Genomic DNA, 23,969 nt, shown 5'->3' on the forward strand with positions numbered 1-23,969 from the left:
GTTGGAAAATAAATGAATTGTCTGTAAAATATACCTCTTCTTTTTTTAAAGATTTGTTACAGTACAAACTTGTGGCTCCTGAAGAAGGCGTTTGTCGAAACGCGCGTCGAACAGATTAAGTTTTTGCCACCCATTGTGACATGGTTGATTTTAATTATTGAAGTAGGGACAACTTTGGTTGTCACCAGCTGAGAGTATGTGTAACTAGATCATTTGAGATAGGAATTGATATGAGAAGTTTTTATGAACTGTGTCTTTTTGCCCATTTTTAATTATTGTGATGTTATTTTTTTCTTGTGTTATATAGATGTGCATTAGTCTCCTTCTCTAACTGGTTTTTGAACTCTGTATAAAATTAAACATTGAGTAAATGAAGTAGATAGGTCTCTAATTTATTTTTATTTTTGATTACATATAATGTTTATGAATTTTTGTATTTTATGAATTTTTCCTAGCCAGCTGTCCTAGTTTAATTTTTATTTATACAGAGAAAGTATAGGTAAGCAAGCAGAAACCATGTCAAGACGAACATTATCCCAAACTGCAAGCTGTCTGTACCTTATCTGGAATGAGTGACCCGCCTGGTTCTTTTTCCAGCTCCTTCAGTGCTGCCTCGGCAGCCATTTGCTTTGCTAACTTTGTGTTGTTGGCAGAAACTGCTGGAAAGACCCGGTCACCAAATGTTACACAGAAGCTGAACCTACAAAGAGTAGAGAGATGATCATCAGCTCCCTTTCAAAAATAAATACTGGACCCAGTCCATGTACAGAAACTACTTTACCAGCAGAACCATACAGAATCACAAGGAGTAATTATGCCTTGCACGAGGTATGAGGTTGTCTGGAGCCTTCGGAATTTACTCACCCCATAACAATATCTACTCAACTTTCAGGTCATCTATCTGGCTTGTGAATCCATAGAATGTTAAAATGTGCATCCCTAACTTGAACCTTCAGAATGCAAAGTTGTGCAGCCCTAACATGATTTGTCATAGTATACAAGGCACCATTGGTGCTTCTGCTACTTTTCACTGAAGCTTCAATACATGGGGCAACATCAGAGCAGGTGCATTAGTACTAATGAAGAAGGAAAGCAGACGTCTGAACTGACACTTGTACCCAGTACACACCCATTACACACTAACGTGGATGTGGTGTTGGACGTGGTAGTGGATGTGGTGGTGGACGTGGTGTTGGTGGACGTGGTGGTGGTGGACGTGGTGGTGGTGGTGGACATGGAGGTGGTGGCCGTGGTGGTGGTGGCCGTGGTGGTGATGGAAGTGGTGTTGGATGAGGTGGTGGTGGTGGTGGATGTGGTGGACGTGGTGGTGGACATGGTGGTGGTGGACTTAGTGGAGTGGACATCGTGGTCTTGGGACGTGGTGGTGGTGGAAGTGGTGGACCTGGTGGTGGTGGACGTGGTGGTGGTGGACGTGGTGGTGGTGGACGTGGTGGTGGTGGACGTGGTGGTGGTGGACGTGGTGGTGATGGACCTGGTGGTGATGGACCTGGTGGTGATGGACCTGGTGGTGATGGACCTGGTGGTGATGGACCTGGTGGTGATGGAGATGGACATGGTGGTGGTGGGCGTGGTGGCAGTGGACATGGTGGACGTGGTGGTGGACGTGCAGAGTGGGGAGGAAGCATATACTCTACCATCCTCTAGGTAATATATAAGCTTTTCAAAGACTTCTAAGGGGTCTTTGACACTTCAATGTTTTGATGGACAATTCCTAGTGAGGTAAATAACTTTGGCATACATACTAACCACTTTCTTCCCAAAGCTGCGCATTTACTGCAGCATTCGAAAATAACCACACAAAAAATCCTCTTACGCAACAGAATATGTGCCTTTAGCCTCTTTGCCCGTGGCCTGAAAAGGGTAGTGAAATTATTTCTCATATTCAGTCATTATGATAAGATAATGGAGCATCCGATAATGAAGCGCTGAAATCATGGAAGACCGGCGCCCTAAGAAATATAAAAGCACATTAGCATAACCGTGTATGCAAGGTACATAGAGACCCGTTATATGTGTCGATGTGCATTTGCATTTAATATTCTATTTTAGCAAGGGGCCTTTCCCAATAATCTGTTATGGCGAACCCAGGAGACAAAACGGCGTTTAAATGACAAAGGCTTCCCTGGGGTCTCTGACACTTCAATGTTTTGATGGACAATTCCTAGTGAGGTAAATAAGTTTGGCATGCATATTAACTCTTCGCAGTGGAAACCTTGGTCTTAAATGCATAGCAAGTAACAAATGTCAGAACGCAGGTAAAACACGGAATCACCCAGACAAAAATGGAGGGTAAAGAAATAGATACAGATGAGGAGAAGAGACAAGTGCTGGTCACACGCCGCTCCCGGGCCCCCAAGCGCGGCGATCGCACTAACAATCGCGCACAGGAGACCTAACAAGCCCGGGAGTCGTGCATGCGTGCGCGCGCAGCCTTCACTTTTCAAGCACTGCACTCGTACTTGTGGCACGCCACTGCTTGCTCCCGCCAAGGTGGAAGCCGCCACAAGCGCGAGTGGGAGCTTGAAAATGAGCAGAGCGACGGAACAGCAGCTCTCTATCCGTAGCTCTGACAACCGACCAGGAATATGGATTCATTTGGATGCTGAACATCCTTGGTCTTACTTATGGGTTCTTGAATACCCTAGTGGAGATTTCATCTAATTGGATGCATCTAGTGCTATACTCCACATATTTGCGTACTATTCGCCCAAGGAAATAGTGACCTGGCCTGCCCATCCCTGGCACCAGAATTAGGTTGCCTCACACTTCCCCTCTGTCCTGAAGAAGACCCCCAAGCAGAGGTTTAAAGTTACCCTCTACGCATAAGCCGGGCCGAAACATTGACGCATACCCCCAAGCAAGGGCCTGCACCACACCTCATTACCCTGCCTTATTATAGGAAGTTGCATCCATGCACCCACAAAATGATGACAAATATGTTGTAAGAATTATGTTGTGGACAGGCCTTACTATACTGGTTTTTGTTGTACTTAATAACCAGCATCAATCGCAAACGAAAATTACTTTGACACGCTACAGCCTGTAATCTTCCCCTCTTCTTATTTCAAACACAAGCACTTCTCCTCCCTACACTTTTCCCCTTGAGCAACCTGCTTATCTCTGAACATATGTGGTAATGCCTTTACTGTTTCTCGTCATTTCTTTGGAAATATAAAAAGTGAATATATTTAACAGAAAACTGTGGGTGTATTCTCTTTTTTCTCGAAGGGTTTGAATTATAATTTGTGATCTGTAAGTATTGATCACTAGCTGTTGATTATCCAAGCAGCCCTTACATAAGAAGTTTCTCCTTCTTTGCATTTTTTCAAATGGTTCTAGGACCATCTGTTTTTCATATTAGACCATACCCAGGTCTGTTGACTATGATTGGGTTTCCCCATTAGTTTGTAACGAGTAAGTGAGAAGGCAGACAAATGACTAGGCAAAATATGGTTCCACGAGGCGTAGCTTCCTTGGGTAAGAGCTCTGGAGCCAAGTCAAATACAGTGGGAGTCACCAAATGTATTTATTTATTTATAAAGTTTTATATAGCGCGAACATGACCCACGAGGGTATCAGAGCGCAATACAATATACAGGTATTAAACATTCGATGGGTGAGGTAGTAAACATACATGCAGTATTCGCCATTCAGTACAAAAGAGGTAGATAGTAGTATATGGATAGCATAGGTGACGAGCAGTCAACAAAGAATGATCCAAGAGGGAATCAGAACGTGTCACAATACACAGTTATTAAACATTAGGTGGTTGAAGTAATAATCATACATTCAGTATTCGCCTTCACTACAAAAGATGTAGGCAATAATATATGGTGACTAGTGGTCACAATAGAATTAACATCTTAGGATGTGAATTTGTTAATACCTACTTAACACAATACAGGATAGGATAGGGAACGTGCCCCAAATATAGATAACTCCATAATCAAGGCAATGGTTAAAAGATTTGCAACATATGGCAATGAGTAACTTTATATTAAGTGACAAAGCTGCTGGTTGGGCCTGTTAGGTCCTGGAAAGGACAAAACCTCCCGCACAGTATGCTGCGGCACAACAGAAGTTCTCATCTTCAATGCTATGAGCATCATAGACACGTCTCAACATACAATCTAATGCATACACACAGGTCGCAAATGGGTACCCAAGCCATGGGCATTGAACTCGCATAACCTCTGCCTGCTGACTACCTGACACAGCCAACACATTTAGTACTGCTCATTCTTCCACAGTTCACACAGCTGGCAGCTAATTTCATCACCATTAAGCAACTCTGATGGTATCTTTCTAACAGAGTCTTGTGTCTGCCCTCAACAGAGAGACTTCGGATGTCCTGGTTTCATAAAACAAAACAGCCAAGCTCAGCCATTGGTCAAATCCAACAGGAACAGGCACTACGATTGGCCATCGATTCCCATAACCCTGCGTAGGACATCCGCTGCCAATCTTGAACGGATAGAAGCTTCTGGTTAGCCTGGGACTCAATTTAACACAATAAAAAGCAGACTGGACAGCTCTGAGATCGAAAGGTTTAGTATAGTAAATCTTTACACTCAGTAACTTTCTTTCAATAAAACAGACAGTTCTCACAAGGAGTCCTCGCATCTCTTCCATATGGTCCAGTGGGCCTCAAGGTTTCCTCTACCACCAGCGGAGCGCATCCCTCAGAAAACAACCAGGTTCATGTTAAAATAGCAATAAATATTAAAAACTACAATAGCCTTGGTCTTTCATTTGACACATTCTTATTACCTATCCCGAGAATCCTTCACTCCTCGAAGGATACTCCTTTATTTTCTTTCCTGATCCTTGTTTTTTTTTCTCATACCTGTGCCTGGTAATCTCCCTAATTCCTGGTCTTTGTCACTTTCTGGCTCTCTGTTCCAGAGATCCGAGATCCTAGCTATGAATCTTAAGGTTGGATCATTTCATGAATGGTCTTTCCTTTCAGGTATCCAACAAGTCAAGTAAACTGAAACAGAGGAAGTCCAACTACAGAACATGAAAAAGAGTTGCTCTTATGTGCCCGATAAGCACATTCTTATTTTCTCCCCTCCCTCGTTTTGTTTTAGAACACACACCTAGCAAAGCTACGACTGAGCCTGGGATCATGGCGGGTGCTGCAGCTTCAATGGTGGGAGGGTGGGGGCCATCACTCCTGTGTCCAGGACTCTTCCTCCTTGTCTGGAGACTCTCTGGGCTGCAGTAGAGGCACATGCAGAATTCTGTTCAGAATCCGTTTGGAGTTCTTCTGCCTCATCACCCTCTCCCTGTTACTAGTTTCTTTCTCAATCTGCTTCTTGGGGGCTTTTTTCTTCTTTCTGTCAAGAGTCTGTAAGTCCTTTCTCTCTCTTTATACATGTATGCTCTCATCTTGTTTCCTTGTCTAGCCATTCTTTCCTGTACATTTTATACCTGCCTAGTTTTTTATCTCGGGTTACTGTGTCTTGACTTGGTTTTTCCACTTTCCCCGTAGGGCTGTTGGGGGCATGATTGCGATGCATTTCCCTTGTGGTTAAGTCTATCCCATTACACTTCTCTTCTAACATTTCCACTGTCTGCCACACAAGCCATCATCCTAGCCTTCCCCGTGGAGGTGTCCAGCATCATCACTGCAGCCTCCGCCAGCGACTGGAGAACAGCTCTCCTTGGTGTTGTCAATATAGGCGCTTGTTCCACCTGCGGTTCTCCACCCGCATCACTCGGCTCTTCCTGCTACCCACCTTCGCGAGGGGAATGGTCGTATGATCCCCAAGCAGAAACAGGGCCTGGTACCGGACTCAATGCAGTTGTACCACAGGATGTTTTTAATCCAGTGGAAGGGAGGATGGCCCCACAGTTAATGGTTGATGATAACAAGCCTCTGTAGGTACTATTTATTTATTTAAAGAATTTCTATAGCGCACTATCACCTGACAGGCATCTTGGCGCTAGTAACACAACGACCATAACAGGGAAGGAGGCATAGAATACAGGCCTAGTTCTTATAACCACGTTTTTAATTTCTTTCTGAAAGCAAGAAAATCATCATGTTGTCTGAGTGCAGTAGGTAGAGCATTCCACAGCCTGGCCACAGCGACCCCAAATGATCTACCCCCTGCTCTAGCTTTTTTTAAACGGGGGACTTTTAGAAGCTTGCCCCCAGAGGAGCGAAGCATTCTGTTAGGAACGTACCATTCGAATTTTTTCTGAAGAGAGACAGGTCCTTTCCCATGTAGAGCCTTAAACACTAGGCATAGGGACTTAAATTTAATTCTCGGTCTCACGGGGAGCCAGTGCAGCTCCGGCCAGTGCTCCAGAGGCAGAAGACCTCCTCAGCCAGCCTAGTACCAGTTTGGCCGCGGCAGATTGCATCCGTTTTAACCTGTCTAAAAGGAATGAGGGGGATTCAAACAGCAAGGCATTACAGTAGTCCGCCCGACTAAGGATCGTGCTATTAGGACGCGGGCTTGGTGGGGTAAAAGAGGAAAGATCTTCCTCAGCGAATGAATAATAGCCAGGCAGCAGCTTACCACCTTCGCCACATGTGCCTCCAAGGAGAGCTTGCAATCAAATGTTACCCCCAGGTTACGCACGGTCTTGACCGGCTGGCCAGGATTGGGGAACTCTGGGGGCCAAAGGTTCCTGGGCGGCCCTGCTGTGTGCCTGGGCACCTCAAAAAACATCATCTCTGTTTTGGCTCTATTAAACTGTAATGAATTCTCCCTCAACCACTGTGACACGTCTTCTAAACATCCATGAAACCCTTCTACTGAGATGGACTGGTCTCCCTCCAGGGAGAGAATGAGTTGCGCATCATCAGGGTAATTGATGACCTTGATGTTAAATCGCTTGATGATCGCCAGCAAGGGTCTCAAGTAGACATTAAAAAGAATAGGGCTGATGGCCGAGCCCTGAGGTACCCCATGTAGGACCTGAGTGGAGGCAGATTGGTAAGGGGGAAGAGAGACTGCCTGCTGTCCCCCTGAGAGAAAAGAGTGGAACCACCTGAGGGCCACTCCAGTCACTCCCACCTCTCTCAGCCGGCTCAGAAGGATGTTGTGGTTGACCGTATCGAAGGCGGCAGACAGGTCCAGCAGAATCAACACTGCTGCCTGACCCCTGTCTGCCCGCCCCCGAAGCTCATCCATTACGGTCACCAATGCCGTCTCAGTACCATGAGCCGGTCGGAACCCAAACTACTACTACTAGAATGTCTTCTCTGGCTTGCATACAAAGGCAAAAAGTTAAAATAAATAAAATAATGGCACGGCTTTTAAAGTTGCCAAGGCAGTATCGGCACCTACCCTCGAGAGCTTTAGTAATCATGGTTGTGAGGTTATGTGCCACCATGCATTCATAGCGCGGTCTTTGAGACGCCTACACAAGCATGGATTTCAGCTACTGGGAGATGAGTATCTGTCTGAGCACATACACGAAGCCATGGAAGTTTGGCTGCCAGGATTAAGAAGGCTGTAGGGGACTAAACGAATTTACAAGGGCCGAACATGCACTCTCGGTGTGGTACAAATAAAGTGTGAGTGCCCTCCTAATATCAGCAATGACCAGGGACCGCAGTGCTTTGGAAGATGGCTAGAGAAGAAAGCTGAAAACAGCTTCTGAATTCAAGACACAATAAAGACAACTTTCTCAGGAAGAATGCCATGGTCTAAAGCACTGTTCTTAAAATCCTATCAGCCAACCCACTGCAACCAAATATGCACTCTTCCCATGTCTGCAGTTTAGTCAACTCTATTTGTGGGTATTTAAGATGAGGGAATATTACCCCTGAAAGGCCACTTTGGTGATAAACGTTCCCACAACATCAAGCGTGATCAACTGAAGTGAATACTCAGGGATTTTTCCAACCAGAATATTTGGCTATACCTCAGAGTCGAGATGGGCCGGGCTACTGCTGAACAAGTTACTTACCTTCGTTAAAGCCTTATCTGGTAGAGGTAGTCTAGCCACAGATTCCTTACCTTAGAATTCTCCCCAGGTGCCAGACTGGATCTAGACTTTTTTCAGCACTACCCCTGCACGGCGGTAGAGGGCGCTGTGTGACTCCGTACCAACGTCGTCCACATATGCAACGTCACCGGAATCTATTAAACCCTTCCCTGATGCGCTTACGTCAGTTCCTTCTGTGACTATTTACCACACCAAAAACATAGAGCCATCATAGAAACTGGCAGTGGAAACCGTGTACCATAAGATATAAAGATCTCTTTGAATTAACAATTAGATTTACGAATACAAAGAAAGGGATATTTAGGAAAAATGTGAACAGTTCATAGAACGGGTAGGACGGGTGGGTTGGTAAGGAATCTGCAGCTAGACTATGTCTCTACCAGATAAGGCGTCACAGAAGGAAAAGCACAAGAATAGAGTTACCTATGGCAGAGGACAGAAATGTGTCTGTAGATAATCAATTTAAATACAATACTAGGTTGCTTCAAAGGTAGGATCCGACACATGGTTTGCTGTGACTTGGGAACCGTTATGTCGGTCAAATGTACTACGCAAAAATAACCAGAAAATGGGCCTAAGAACCGAACCCATGGGCAGCTGGGACTGCGAGGGCCAGAGGCAATAGCAAATGTATTAGAGGCAACCCTGTGTTGAGACCCTGAGAAAGGAACCTTAGAATAGATCCATGGTGGAGGAGCATGGATTGATGCAACCACTGAAAAAACTGAGAAGACAAGGACAACGCTTATTGACAAGCGAGACGCTTGTGTGTGTAAGAAATAAGACCCAGAAACAGAAAGACACAGATGGGGTCATTCAACACGTAGAACCCATAGAGGTGGGCAGAAGAGCGTCTAAGTGAAGACGAGACTGCAAGATAAGAATGAAGAGTACATCTATGTAAGCTATACATAGGCCCTCATTACAAAATGTAGCATAACACATATATAAAGATATACACAAAATATATGCATACACACAGTCAATAACTTCCATGCATATAAATATAGCGATGCTAGAAGAAGGGGGGGGGGGGGGGGGGAGGTGCAGGTGAAGGCCAACCAGAAATCCGGAGACATCCCTCCCAATGGCGACCACTGAATTGCGATTGATGTTTAATGACTTTAGTGATTAATAGCGTGTATTCAATATTTGCTTAAGAAATGTTTTTTTTAAATTAGGATGAAGGCGCGTTACACTCCAGATCTTGGAATAATGTATGCATCAGTGCGGTATGCCAAAATAATTATGTTTGACCTGAACCGAGTGGCCGTTTTTCAATTGCTAAAATCTTCTCTATCTATGAATCACAGTTCTGTTATGTAATCAGTAAGAGTTGTAGTGCGCTGGGGAGGGTAGCGGGTTTATAGTAAATGTATCACTTCAAAGCATCTCCAAGTCAGCCATGAGTGCTAACCACGATAATACTCGTAACAGTACACAATAGCCAGTACCCTTGATTTACATTGAAGTACCGTACTTCACGAATGAACACTTTGTTCAAGCTCCCACTACATTACGGGACTGGGAAACAGTGTTTTACGTGTGTACAATATCCCTGCCGAAGCTAAACTTTCCCACCAAGGGTGTTTTCATTTTAGTGTAAACACCTACAATCATAAACCTGTAATAGAAAACACACTACAAATTCTATAACCTCTGCCCATGCCTTCACAAATTAAAATGTGGCGTTCTCAAAATGACGGCGCTAAAGTCCAGGGCTAATAGATTAAAGGCTTGCTGCATGGACGATCATCAATACAAATGCCGACATGGCCAACTCAAGGTACCATCCTCCCAATGTCGGTTCAATACTACTAAACCAGGAATACAAAAAAAGTCAGTTATCTGCTGCGCTTATAAACGATCAACACAGATCTAGGCGAAAGCGATTTATGAAAAAAAGTATTTATCTCAAACCACAGGGAAGAGCGACTCAGTGCGTGCTGAAATGAAGCAGTCGTGCTCCAGCCCCGAGCTGCCGGGTGTGAGCAGCGTGAGATATAGCTCACAGCCAGCAGCGGAGTCACACTGCACTCGTAGCCCCACCGATAGGCAGCGAAGGCCTAGAGAGAAATTGCAGCGTGGAGTTGGGCTGCTCAGGCCTGAAAACACAGAAGTACCTAAAACAGCATGGTCGGCTTCAGAGGGCGAGGCGGGCGCACCGGGCGAAGAGTCCGGAGACATAAATCCCTAAACTACCCACCGATACAATTGGACGGTCAGAGACCATCTCCAAATATTCTGACAGCGTTTCACCACGAACATGACTTCCCGTCCAGGATGTGCAGCAGCGAAATGATATGCCAAGGACGTGTGCGGGCGAGAGAGGAACTGACCCAATCAAGAAATGGCAAAGGCTTGTGCGGCCGATCGACGGGCGCGATAATGCCACTCGCAGCTTCTGTGCATTACGACAAAGGCTCCTGCAACCAATGTGAGATCTCCATACTTTTTCACCCCAAACAAAATAAGTATCTGCCTATGTGATTGCTTGTTAGCCTACACGGTTGTTGCTCATGGACAATCGATTCCTTTATAAAAGCATAATACTCGGGAATGGATTTAATTCTCTATCGAGCGTGCAAGGACGTTCCGAACCCCTAATCATTGATTACACAGGAAAGAATATGTATCCTCTTCTCTTTAAAGTCCATCCCACTTGGACGGACTTCCTGCTGGCGTAAAAGGTTTCTTATCTTCTTTATGGGGCGAAACAGATGGCCCGATAAAGAAGATAAGAAACCTTTTACCACAGCAGTAAGTCAAGGAAGCAGTCCAAGTGGGACGGCTTCAAAAGAGAAAAGAGGGCGGGGCTTAACCTCGCTAGTGAAACTTACTCTAACTCATTAAATCTCGCCAGCGAGACTCCGCATTTGCGCAGCCTACGCTAGCCGAGACCTAAAAACTGAGTGCCACAGATGAATGAAGTGCACCTTCAGAACATTTTAAACCTCTGGCCTTAGCTGTGCAGAATTTAAGAAGATGCTACAGTTGATGTCGGTTTGTAGGTTTCTTACTCCATAGTAGCAGAGTTTGTCTCTGTAGTAGGCGGCAGGGTTGAGCACCAACTACATGCGTATTGCTGGATCGTTGCTCTGTTGCTTTGCCGCCTCTTTCTGTTAGAGTGATACTTGTTGACTGGCTCCATTAGCTTGCTGACGATTGACAAGCTTTATTAACTTTTTGCCAGTTCCGGAGAGCGGGTCGGAACAGGAAGACCAACTTGATAATGGAGGCAAGGAGAGTTAATGCTGTAAGTGTCTTGACTATATGTGTTTGGAGTACCCTGGGTCCTATTTCACACTTTTTTTTTTTTTTTGGAAGAGTTTTATATAGCGCGAACTAGACCCGAACCGAATCGGGTATCAGAGCGCTTTACATAGCAGCAGTTACGTTACATTAGGACACACATTCATTTTTGTTAGGCACGGGGAGATTTACAGTGGCCATCTGGCACCAAGCAACCAAACATTTAGGATGTGCACACAAACTCACGAAATCCACACCGCTTTGGTCCACACAGAAGCTGGGGCTACTCTGTCACCAATATTGGCGACCTGATGCACAGGGGCAAACATGTCACCTTTAAAGAGCTGCAAACTAAACACATCCTTGCTTGGGGGGGAAATGTTCGATACTTGCAGATTCGGCATGCACTTCTGACTAATATACCTGACATGTCCTCCATACCGGACTCTTCTCCTCTGGAGGACCACCTACTCTCCGAACCGCTCCTAACAAAAGCTGTATCCTGCACGTACCGCAAGCTCTGTAATAATTTACCTGATTCCTTCAGACCCTCCGAAACCAATGACAGGTAGACGTAGGGCTCATAAATTATGAGGATTAGCAGACTGCATTAATGTCCCCTAGGGAAACGGTGATAAATCATCGCTTTCGTCTCATCCAACTAAAAACTCTACATCGCTCATACCTTTCTGGGGTACTTCTCACTAAGATAGGCTGCAGGGCAGACACACTATGCCTCAGAAGATGCTGTCAGGATGGCACTTTTTACCATGTCCTCTGGGACTGCCCTGAGATACGCCCTCTATGGAATAATGCAACCAAAAAGATGAGGGACACGCTAGACAAACAAATCAATGTGACCCCAAGGTTGAGGATCCTGAACATATGGGAGGCCACCGATCTGACTGAAATAAAAAACAATGGGTGGCGTTGGGGTACCTATCAGTACAGAGAGCTATTGCAATGTCTTGGAATTCCAACACACGGCATTTATTGGTTGGATGGATGGCAGAAATGGATCGCTGCATGATAGCAGAGAAGGAGGTCTATAAAATGCGAGGCTGCCCTAAGAAGTGGGATCGGAAATGAAGGGGTTGGAATGCGTTCAGGGGCGATATTTGCATGTCACCAACAGACAGTATGGCAATGCACAGAAGAACAGAACAGTAAAACTCCTAGTTGCCTAAAATGTGTAACATGTGAGTGTAAATATACTGTACCTTCTAATCGATATTGTTAGAAACGGGACCCCCGGCCGGCCAATACTCACGCCAAAGTCAGTCAGGGATCACCATTTCTAAAGTCAGGGCAAGGTAGTTACACACCAAGATAACCCCTGCTCACCCTCTAGGTAACGTGACGCGAGCAGCAAGGCTAATCTCGGAGGCGATGTGTAAAGCGTTTGCGCGCGCACCCAGCAACAACACCCAAGGCCCACCACAAAGGAAACTCCACACAAGGTTATATAAAAATAGCCTTTGTACTATAATAAAAACACATTAGATAAGACACACACTTTACAATGTGCCAACAGGCACGGGCAGAATTTACAAGGGATTATGTACAGGACAGGGCCACCTGGACCACTGTCAGGGGTATGCACTTTTAGAATTAGCACTTGTAGGTATAACACTTAGCACATAAACATATAATGACTGTAGTACAAAAATAGTAAATGTAGCACACAACCAGTAACTACTGGTAAAGGGTGAATACCTCCGACGCAACCCTAACTACTGTAGGAAAATCACGCAGGGAACTAGGACCTTATCATCAGGACCTATGGAAGGAAAACAATCACCTAAGCAAGTCACATTTAGCAAAGGGAAGGAAACCAAGAACAATCCTCTAAGCAGGTCACTTTTAGCAAAGGGGAAGAAAAGCAATCACCTAAGCAAGTCACATTTAGCAAAGGTAATAAAACGTAAACAATCCTCTAAGCGGGTCACTTTTAGCAAAGGGGATAAAACATAAAGAACATGGCACATGAGGCATAAAACACATTCAGAGGTGCAGGTAGAACATAAGCAAGTAAACCTTAAATTGCGCAGGGTGCATATAGCACAGCACTAGAACTGTCCCCCAGGCCAACTGGCCTCGCAAGGGCTGAAATGCCCTGAGTCCAAAATGTCAGGCAGGCTGCGCAGGCAGCAAGGAACAAAACCTAAATGTGGCAACTGCCCACAAAGTGCTGGGCAGTTGTAAATACTGATGAGCCAACGTTGGAGCCTTGTGGGCTCAAGAACAAGGGTGAGGGCAAAGCACAGCGTGGGAGCCACGGGGCTCTGACCAACTAACAGCCCCCTGAGCCTCGCTGGGCTCTAAATAAACAATGGCACCTCGAGCCTCTCTGGGCTCGGAAATCAACTGCAGGCGTGGAGCCTCGTGGGCTCGAAAACAGAATGGCACCTCAGAGCCTCGGGGCTCTGCAACAACTATGGGCGGGAGCCTCTCGGGGCTCGTGAATCACAAATTGCCCCCAGGAGCCTCGGGGCTCCAAACACCAAAAATGCGGGCGTCGTTGGAGTCCCTCACGGGGGACTCGGAGCAAAGGCAAATGCCCCAGAGCCTCTCAGGCTCGAACACCACTGGGCCTCTCTCAGGCCCGGCCCGCACACTGGAGGGGAGGGGCGGGCACCGGCAATGTGCCCAGACGCCCTCCTCCCTTCACTCGCTCTCCTGGCTCCCACTCACGGGTCTCGCTGGGGACTTCGCTTCGGTTTCCCGGCTCCTCTGCTGGGCTCTCCCGGCACTCGGGGAGCCAGGCGGGCAGCGGCACTTCTCTCTGGGGCGGCGGGGCTCTCCTCCTGACCACGGAGCCCCGCCTGCACCCTCCGTCGCCTCTCTGCTCGCAGGCCGCCGCGGGGCGGGACTTCCGGTTGGGCCGCGCGCGGATTGGCCGACCGGCCCAACCCTTCCGGGTTGTCGCAGGCAGCGCGGCGGCCCGGCGAGGGGAATAAGAAAGAAGCAAATGCCGGGTGGGCACCGGCTCGGGCCACAAAGATAGCGATGAGGTCCCTGGCGGGGTGGGCACCTGCCAGGGGACTAACTGGCAAGAAAAGCAGGCAAATGCGGCGTGGGCAGCCGCTAGAGTCAAAATAAAGCGCTCGGAGCGCTAGGTCAATTTCGGCGCTCCGAGGCGCCAAAAGGCAAAGTAAAGCGCTATTCAGCGCTGGGGCAAAATAAAGCGCTCCTAGTGCTATAAGTCAAATAAAAGCGCTTCCAGGCGCTCAGGCAAAGTATAGCTCCAGCAAAGGTCTAGAGGCAGGCAGGGGGGCAAGGATGGGCCCAGAGCCAGCTCACTGGGTCTCCAGGCAGGGAGACAATCCAAGTGGCGGTCCTCCTGGCCCCAGCAACAGCAGCAGCCCCCTCTGGAATGATCCTGGAGCAGAACAGAGAACAGAACCAATTGTAAGGGGACACAGCCCCTTCTTATACTCATAAATCCTTTGTCTCAGGGTGCAGGGTGGGGGGAAACCAGTCGCAGCTAGTTTTGGAGCACCCTTGATGGCCCAACCACCCCTTTCATTCACTGGGGAGGCTAGGGTCGTTAGACGCACCACAGGGGGCGGAGCCAGCATTGTGTGGGGAAAGCCCAGTCCCATCAAGGTACCAGGTGCACCCCTCCCTCACTTCACTCAGGCTGATCTCTCCACTCACTCCTGGGCAGACCCATCCAGACTTCCTGGAGCCAGGCTTGCCAGCCAATCACACTCCAGCACCCTCACTGCACACACACACATCAATGTCTAGAAGTGGCACTTCCCTACTAGACACATACAAGCCGCACATACCATTGCGCAGCATTCACTCTCAAGAGTTCGCACATACCAAACTCGAGCCTGCACTCCCCACACATCAGGAACTAACATGGACACACACATTCCCCATGCATTCCTATGGGAGGGCAGGCCAGCCTCACTACACGCACGCACTTTACTCTGGGACACAGGGAAAAAGTGCGCAGAGACCCAAAAATCACTAACACAGACCACATACTAAAAGCAAAAAATATTAGGGGTGCCAGAAGGGCCAAGTCTTGAACTTGCTGCAGAAGCCACTCTGAACAAACTGCAGCAAGTTCAAAATGCCGCTGCCAGGCTTCTGACAGACCTTCCCAGGTGGCAATCAGCCCGTCCGGCGCTGAAGGCGCTTCACTGGCTCCCAGTCAGAGAGAGGGTGAAGTTCAAGGCACTCTGCATGGCCCACAAAATCCTGCAGGGGAAAGGGCCACCTATCCTCCGGGGTATGGTTCAACCTTACAAGGCTCCCCGCGCCCTTCGCTCAGACCACCAACATCTCCTGCAAGTCGCAAGAGTAAGAAAGGCCAGGTCTGGTGGCAGAAGATTTTCTGTCAACGTGGCAGCGCTGTGGAATTCTCTTCCGCTTGACTTGCGTTCTGAGACCACCACCTCACGATTTCGTAAACTCTTAAAGACTCACCTGTTCCCTGCCTAATGAGTCGTCTCTGCTAGGGCCGCTCTTTCTGGATAAGCGCTGGGATGCCCAAGGGTAACCACGCGCGATACAAAACTCATTAATAATAATAATAAGTCCAACAGATATGTACTGTGATTTACAATGAAAACTCTGATTTAATAAAATGTTTATTTAAAAAAATGATATTTTATAGATGCTTAAAGTGACCATGGCATTAGAGGCCCCTCTCGGATACAGGCAGCATCCACCTTCCTTACTAGAGCTCATAGTGTAATCAGAAGCAAATTGTCTCCCACAGGGTGCAGAGGTGTGACTACATAGCCAAAAGGGCTGGATGCCGTACACAGTGATATTAAAACATTGTACACAACTTACAAACTGTAACTGTGTCCGTGCATGTTGTCGTCTCGTCGTGGAATGTGTAATCCGTATCAATGCAGTGAAGAATGAAGTGAAGGCCCCCAGCAAAAAGGGGTGAGGGAGGAAGAGGCATGTCCATCCTAGTTGACTACTTAAAAATGCGTTGCTGAATTTGTGACTGGTTTCTGGTTGTCTCGCTAAGGAGCAGATCTGTCGATGTAATCCACTGTTTCCTCTGTGGTTTATGAGATAACGCTTCCTGCTGCGTGGACAACGGCTTCTGTTGGCTTGCTGCATTGTGGTGTAGTAAGCTGGGGAGGTCCAATGAGTTAATGGTGTTGAAACTGGACTTACCAGTCACACTCTACTGCAGCTTGGTTGACCGGTGCCGCAGATCCTTCTGCCAGGCAGGTGGATTCCATAGAGGTGTTGCCTGGTCTATGCCTTCTGCTGGCTGGATGAGGTCTTTAGCTAGGTTTGATGCATTTGGCTGGCACAGCTGCCTTCTGTAGGGCTGGCTGCTTGTTGGCCTTCCACTGGAATTGCTGCCTTTGACTGGTTCTATTGGCTTGTAGACTCTTGATCAGAATTCTTCAAGCTTGTTTTCCAATGGCTGTTTCTGCTGCCTTGGTGGTTGTGTGGCTGACCAGTTCCACTGCATTATTTTATTTTTTGATTAGTGCAGATGTCCTGCTGACTGATGAAACCTCCCATTGGCTTGCTAGCCTGCGGACTACTAGAGACTTGGTTGCCGTGTCCTTACAACCCTTTGAAGAGTGTCTGTAACTGGGTATTTTGGCGTAAAATGCTGACCGCTGCGCCTCTCACCAGGCCGGGCCACCCCCTTGCTCCTCCTGCCGCCTCCTGCTCCTGACAAGCCAGCCTTTTGCCGCATTTTCCGCTGCCCCCCTGCGCCCCCGAGCGGCCCAGCCACAGCAGAGCCGCCCGCTCGCCAGTTTTTCCGGCCGCAGCTCCACACAGGCCCCGCCCACCACCGGCCCATTGGCCGAACCGCGACCGACACATAGCTGACCCGCCCTCCCGTCCCCCTTCTTATGACGCCCCCAGAGCGACCGCGCAGCGGACACGCGCAGCGGGAGCACCGATTGAGCGCCGAAGGTGCGCCAAAGGTAAGCCCGTCTGCGCCTGGACCACGCCCAGCGCCAGGACCCCTGGCCCCCGCAGACCCCAGCCCACCCGCCGGACCTACGATGCCACCGAACTCTACGCACTCAACGCCGGTAGATTCCCGGGCTGCTACCGAGCCACCCCGAGACGCACCCACGGACCCTTCTGCTGCCACTCCTGCAAGTTCACCTGCATCCGGACCTGCACCTCTCCAGCACCGACCAAGACCAAGACGAGCAACAGCAGCAGCCACCTGAAATGCATCCTGCTCAACACCCGCTCCGTCCACAGACACGCCGTCGAGCTCTGGAACCTGCTCGACACAACATCACCAGACGTCGCCTTCCTCACGGAAACCTGGATGAACGCCTCTTCAGCGCCCGACATCGCCATCCCAGACGGCTACAAGATCATCCGTAGGGACCGTATCAACCAGACCGGAGGAGGCCTCGCCATCATCCACAAGAACACGATCCGCATCACGACCAACACCGACGACTCCCTCGCACCCGCCGAGCACCTGCACTTCCAGGTCCACATCAACCCCAAGACCACCCTCAGAGGCACCCTCATCTACAGACCCCTGGGACCACGCACACAATTCAGCGAGGACATCGCCGACTTCATCAGCCCACACGCCCTCCTCTCCGCTGACTACATCCTCCTCGGGGACCTCAACTTCCACCTGGAGAAATACAACGACCGCAACACCACCACCCTTGTGGAAAAGTAAATTTTGCCATGTTCTGTGTCCCTACGTGTTCCCCATCTTATGTTATATGTGCATGATTAATATGCATATGTATTTCCCTTATGATCGATTAAAGACGCAATTCCAGTTGTGTCCAACTCTAGTATGCCAGTTTCCAGTTCTCGTGAAAGCTACGAGTATTAGGCCTATGTAAAGTTATGTTGCCACGTTTCTCAGTGTGCACGTTAATTCAGTAAAAGTCCCCGTTTCTAGGCCTCAAAAGGGCCCGGACTCAGATTCAGCTCCTGCCTCCTGAACCCTCGCTGAGGAGCGATACAGCCCCCACCTGTATCCCTGACCCTTCACTTACTTCCTGCCTCACAGTGCCCGGCACGGCCTGGCTCTGCCTGCCAGTCTGCCAAGAGTATGTTATGATTCTAGTTATCAGTTCAGCTCTCCTTCTCTGCATTCCTAAGCTACTGAATCGCATCAATAGTTTCAGTCATCGTCTAGCCTTTACGTCTCCATATAAGAGAAATACTGTATTAATGGTCATTTAATATTCCTCAACGCACTACATGTAGAATAATGCATGCACCAGTCTTAGTGTCTGTTAGCCTTTGCCCTGATAACTTTTGGATTCTATCAACATGTTCTCTAAACATCAGATACTAGATAGTGTTTAGGTACATGTCGCCCTGACTCTCCAGACTTTCGTCTCTTCTTCTAGCGCAGAAGTCATAGCCCCCAGCTTCTCCTAGTAACACGTCATTGCCAGCTTGCGCGCACCACTAGGTCAGAGGTCCCGGCTCCTTAGGTAGCCCCCTCCATGTTTCCGCCCCATTTATGACATATTCTGTTACATTTACATCACATGTCTATGTACACGCCTCTTGTTACACCTACTTTCTGCCTTATCTTTCGCGACTGCTACAGGCCCTGCCCACTGCTACGCCTATTTTATTGAATACCATGTATTTTGTTCAACTATATATGCTTGTGTACTGTTATTAAAAGTAGCGCGCTCATCCCAGATCCTGCCCGACAGCTGTCGGGGTCCCCCCTGTCAGGCCCTGCCATCCTGTTCCCGTGCAGGTTGTCCTGTTCCTGTCCTTTATGCTGTATTAAACCTGCAAACTCCAGCTACCTCGAATCTTGACTCTTATTTATTGAGCTATCTGTTATCGTATATCCAGTCAAAAATAGAGGTATTATTTATTTATTTACCACATAATGGCGCCCGAATAGGGACTTGCCCTTTCCCCACGCGCCGGAGAAGCCACGCCAGCCCCCTGATCCTCTGCAGCCGTGACGGAACCATACCGTGCACGTGCAGATATTTCTGCTTCAAGTATCCCTCAGGCCCACGGAGGAGACGGAGGTTGCGGTCCAGCATCCAGACGAGGCGGTGGAGGAACGCGGCGAGTCCCGACCAGAGCCCAAGCCGAGAGTCCAAGGTCCGAGGTATCCGGAGGCCCACCCGTAACTGAAGTCCGAAGTTCGTAGTCCGTCGTCGTAGCAGTCCAGTCCAGTCCGAGGCCTTCCGTTCTTGCTGCCCGGTGAGTACCGTTGCTGGGGTAGTATCTAGACAGGGTCAATTTAATTGTCTCTGGTCCGTGGGTTTGGGTACGCAGATCCAACACGAAGTGTCCACTTAGGTGGGTGCGGGTCCTGACGTGTCTCTTTATGAGACCGGTAAGTTTCGTACTGTTTCAGCAGTGCATCTAGTAATTCTAGTCAGTTCTGTTCTCGAGAAAATTCATGTGTTCTGTCCTCAGTATTCCAGGTAGTATCTTGTCCTAACTGTTATTTTAAATGTTATTTCAATGTGTTTTCAGTGTCGTGGTATGAGTGCTTCGTATTTAAGTAATTATTGTGTTCATTGTGTATTGTATTGTGTCCGAACTCCAGCCTAGTTATGCCTTTGTTCTCGAAATTACGTCAGTTAAAAACTAGAAAAGGTCTGTTGGAAGAAGCAGTTCCTGTCCCGCCTAGGGACAGTCCAGGTCATTTTATGTATCACAAGCATGGCATTAGTGCCATATTGTATCTAGATTTATGGGTCGAGTACACCAAGGAATTAGAAGAAAAGTATAGATGGCCTGTATCAGGCACATGGGATGCCGAGTGCATCATGCGAGTAGAAGAAGTATTATGGAAAAAGAAAGCCAGACAGTCACAGAAAGATGCCATCGAGTTATGGCGCAAAGAATCTCACAAAAGAACCGAAAAAGAAATCAGAAAGACAGAATTAAGTAGAGAATCCACAGAAAGAGCCCAAGAAAGGGAATTAATCGAAATAGGTGAACGAGTTAAAACCGAACAGTCAGACAGACAGAGGAATGCCCTTATTAAGGGTATGTACCCTCTTCTTGCCGAGGGCTTGCCAAAAGCAACCCCGGAAGCATCCAGTAATTTTCCGCCGCCATTAGTTCCGACCAAGCTACGTCACAAACCGACCGCAGCTGATATTTTTCTCTCGTCCTATTTGGACGACACAGTCCCAGAATATGCAAATCCTGTTCCGCCAGCTCCTGTAAATAATGCAATTCCTGTTCCTCCAGTCACCGGGGCACCTGTTACAGTACCTGTTACGGTACCCCCGGTCCAGCCTACATTACAAGTACCCGCTACATCAGTCACTCTGTCAACACGAAGAGTATCAGTCGACGATTCCAGTTTAGGGGCCGCGGGAGGAGGTCCCCCGGGAACCCCGCCGCCACACAAACGTGTAACATCAGTCGAGTTACATGAAGGTGCGTTACAGCGTACGCCCAAATATCAGTCCATTGCAGAAATCAGGCGAGCTCTTACTGAATGCTGTTATGATCCAGTCCCAGGCGAGGATAGTATGGTTATATATTCCGTACGTATAAGGCAGGTGTCCGAGTATTTGGTCACCCTACCGAATATGAAAGAAGATCTAGACAGAATGTATCGTTTCATTCGTACAGGAGACGATCCAGAAAGTATTGGCGAAGCCATGTCTCAAAGGAAAGCTGAGATTCAGCTCATGCTATTAAAGTTTCTGATTAATTGTTTAATAAGGGAACAAGATTCCCCGACTAAAGATCAGACCGAAATGAAAGTTCTGACAAGGTGGAGTGATAATATAGCCGAGGGTAAGCACAGAACCATCAGTAGTATAGAGAGTATGTACAAGAAAATTCGTAAGGAAATAATAAGGTTACACGAACAACGCAAAGAAGCACTTGTAAGCGAAAAAGAAAGTAATTCTGATACCGAAGAGGTAGACGACGAGAATCCCACCAGAATAGCGTATGTAGGTAGAACTAGACTTTCCGACCGACATTCACGTCTAGACTACAAGAAAACTGTTCCTCTTCCAGCACCAGAACAAGGTTCTCTAGAACAAGTATTTCAAGCTACCGATCACATTCTGAAATCACAAATCGGTTATAGTGAACTTAGTACTATGCATGAACAAGAACTAGCCCGATCAGCAGTCCGATGGATTAATGATTCTACCACTTTTCCAGACGAAATAGTGGCACAAATGTTTCTGAAAATGCCCCCAGCCGAGCAGCGACTGGTGGGTATGTATATGATCCAGCACCTCATTACTCTGTATGAGGGTCAGCATTCTGATCCAGGTCCGTTACATGATGTCCTGAACGAGTTACTACAGTACAGATGGAAAGGTCTAGGTACCGATTTAGTTAGTGTCATTCTAGAACAGCGCCACAAATATAGAACGTTTCTGAATCCGCATTTTGTTCATGTCACACCCCCAGAAAGTAAACCCTTTTACATAGACAGACAGCATCCGTTACGAGAAGTACATCCAGTCAGGACACCAGGTGGTGAAATGCAACGAGTATTTGTTTACACCCCGATTACAAAGATAGAACTCTTAGAGATGAAGAAGTTAATTCCCTGTCACGACAAAGATCCAGCAGGGTTCCACCGTGAATTAAAAGACATGCTCCGTATGGGAGAATACACGTATCCAGATATAATTAAAATGTTAAAGGTTCTGTTGCCTGCGGGCACATATGAAAAACTCAAGGAAAAAGAATGGGAGGTGGGAGAGAAAAAGATAGATTGGGCAGCTCTAGAAGCTGAAGAAAATACACGTGTACCAGGTACCGGTCTAGGAGGTAAATGTAAAGAATTACCCGAACTGTTAATTCAAGTTTTGCCAAGATTACTAGCCACGAAAAAGGAAGACTGGGATGCAATCTCAGCCTGTAAACAGAAACCAGACGAAGATACTAGTGATTTTTATTCTAGATTTGAGAAATGTTTTAGCATTAACAGTGGTCTCAAGACGAGTAGTGAGTCATACCCTCATCTTTTTGTTACTAAACTAGTCGAGAATTCAAGTCCACAAGTTAAAAACCGAGTTTTGAAAGTCGAAAGTACTTGGCAAGCTAATACTCCGTCCCAAATGCTTCAGATGCTTCAGTATCACCAGAATAGAATCAGAGAAGAGCAAGATCATGAAAGGAAACGTATGAAAGACACGAAAATGAAAGTATTAGTTGCACAATCTGTTCCTCAAGACAGTCAGAAGAGGGGTATGAATCAAGCCAGTCATCCTGCAGTTCCTGTTAAAGGGACCTGCAATTATTGTAAACAGCCAGGTCATTTTATAAACGAGTGTGCAGTTCTGAAACACAATATAGCTACCGGTAAGACTAAAGAAAGACCTCGTCCGCCTAGACAAGAACAAGTTTCACAGACTTCTCAGTTACCACAGAATGCACCACAGACAGTTACAGCACCGCAGCCTATAGCTGCAACACAGCATGTTACACAGCAGATGTACCAGTATGCACAGTCCGAGTATCCAGAGTACCAGCAGTATTCATGAAACAGCCTAGAGAGGGAGGTAGGCTTGCCTCTCATCGAAATACCTGTAGATCAAGAGGGTCCCTATGTTCACAGTCAAGTATTAGGGAAAGACAGAAAGTTTCTGATTGATACAGGGGCAAGTAGGACTACCATAAGTCACGACGAGGTTCCAGGGGCTCCGCTCTCAGGCTCAAGAAATGTTTCCCTTGGATTTTCAGGAAAGCCTATTGTAAACGAGATTTCTAAACCAGTTACTCTAGAAGTAGGTCCATTGTCCCGTACTACTGACCTGTTACTTACGAAATCATGTCCAGAAAATTTGTTAGGTATTAAGACATTGAAAGAATTAGGTGCAGTCATATGTTGTTCCCCAGAAGGAATACGTTTCTTTTTGCGTGACTTCAAAGGTCACTATGTATTACGTGATTTTGATCCAAGATTGTTAAATGTCCCGCAGCATCTATGGGCACAAGGTCCAACTGATGTTGGTTTTATGCAAATCACACCCCATCGTGTGACTCTGAAACCAGGTGTAGTGTTACCACGAATCAGACAGTACAGATTGCCACCTGAGGCTGTAGCAGCCTTATCCAAAATTATTGACGAGCTCATTGCTCAAGGAGTGGTTGTAGAAACTGACTCCAATGTATGTAATTCTCCTATCATTCCAGTCATGAAGCGTACTGATCCAAATGCACCTCCAGTATATCGATTAGTGATTGACCTTCGAGAACTTAATAAATGTATAATTCCCCAGTACCCAGTTGTTCCAGATATTTCTTCCCTACTGACAGCCATTGATTCTGAAGCTACATTTTTCACAGTCATAGACCTTAAAAATGCATTTTTCAGTGTCCCCATTCATCCAGACAGCCAGTTCCTTTTCGGATTCTGTTTAAATGGAAGGAGCTATAAATTCACACGAGCTCCTCAAGGTTTCACAGAAAGTCCTAGCATTTACAGTCAAGCACTCAAGAGACAACTAGACAATATTCACATGCCAACTGACACTGCCCTACTCCAGTATGTCGATGATCTACTGATCACAGCCCGTTCTGAACGTGACTGCGAGCGAGCGTCACTTACAGTTCTGTATTTCCTAGCCGAGATGGGGCACAAGGTGTCCCCTTCGAAGCTTCAATTCTGTGTCCAGAAAGTGATCTATTTAGGCCACTTACTGTCCAAGAGGGGTAGGCAGTTGACACCTGATCGTATCCAGTTAATAGCGAGTCTTCCTCAGCCCAAGACCCAGAAGGAGGTACGTGCTTTTATCGGCCTCACTTCTTATTGC

The 23,969-nt window shown here is 47.3% G+C and overlaps 1 protein-coding gene across 5 annotated transcripts in view; it reads right to left on the minus strand.

Moving 5' to 3' along the window:
- The window catches only part of LOC144770963 (double-stranded RNA-specific adenosine deaminase-like), a 344,975-nt gene that overhangs the window by 151,718 nt on the left and 169,288 nt on the right, over positions 1-23,969 (minus strand). For all 5 annotated transcript variants that reach the window (XM_078655821.1, XM_078655824.1, XM_078655823.1 and 2 more), the window contains one exon: positions 559-700. In XM_078655821.1, the coding sequence (XP_078511947.1) occupies positions 559-700 (142 nt within the window). The remainder of the gene's footprint in view (positions 1-558; positions 701-23,969) is intronic.

This window comes from Lissotriton helveticus, chromosome 7, assembly GCF_964261635.1.
Source record: "Lissotriton helveticus chromosome 7, aLisHel1.1, whole genome shotgun sequence".
Lineage (NCBI taxonomy): Eukaryota > Metazoa > Chordata > Amphibia > Caudata > Salamandridae > Lissotriton > Lissotriton helveticus.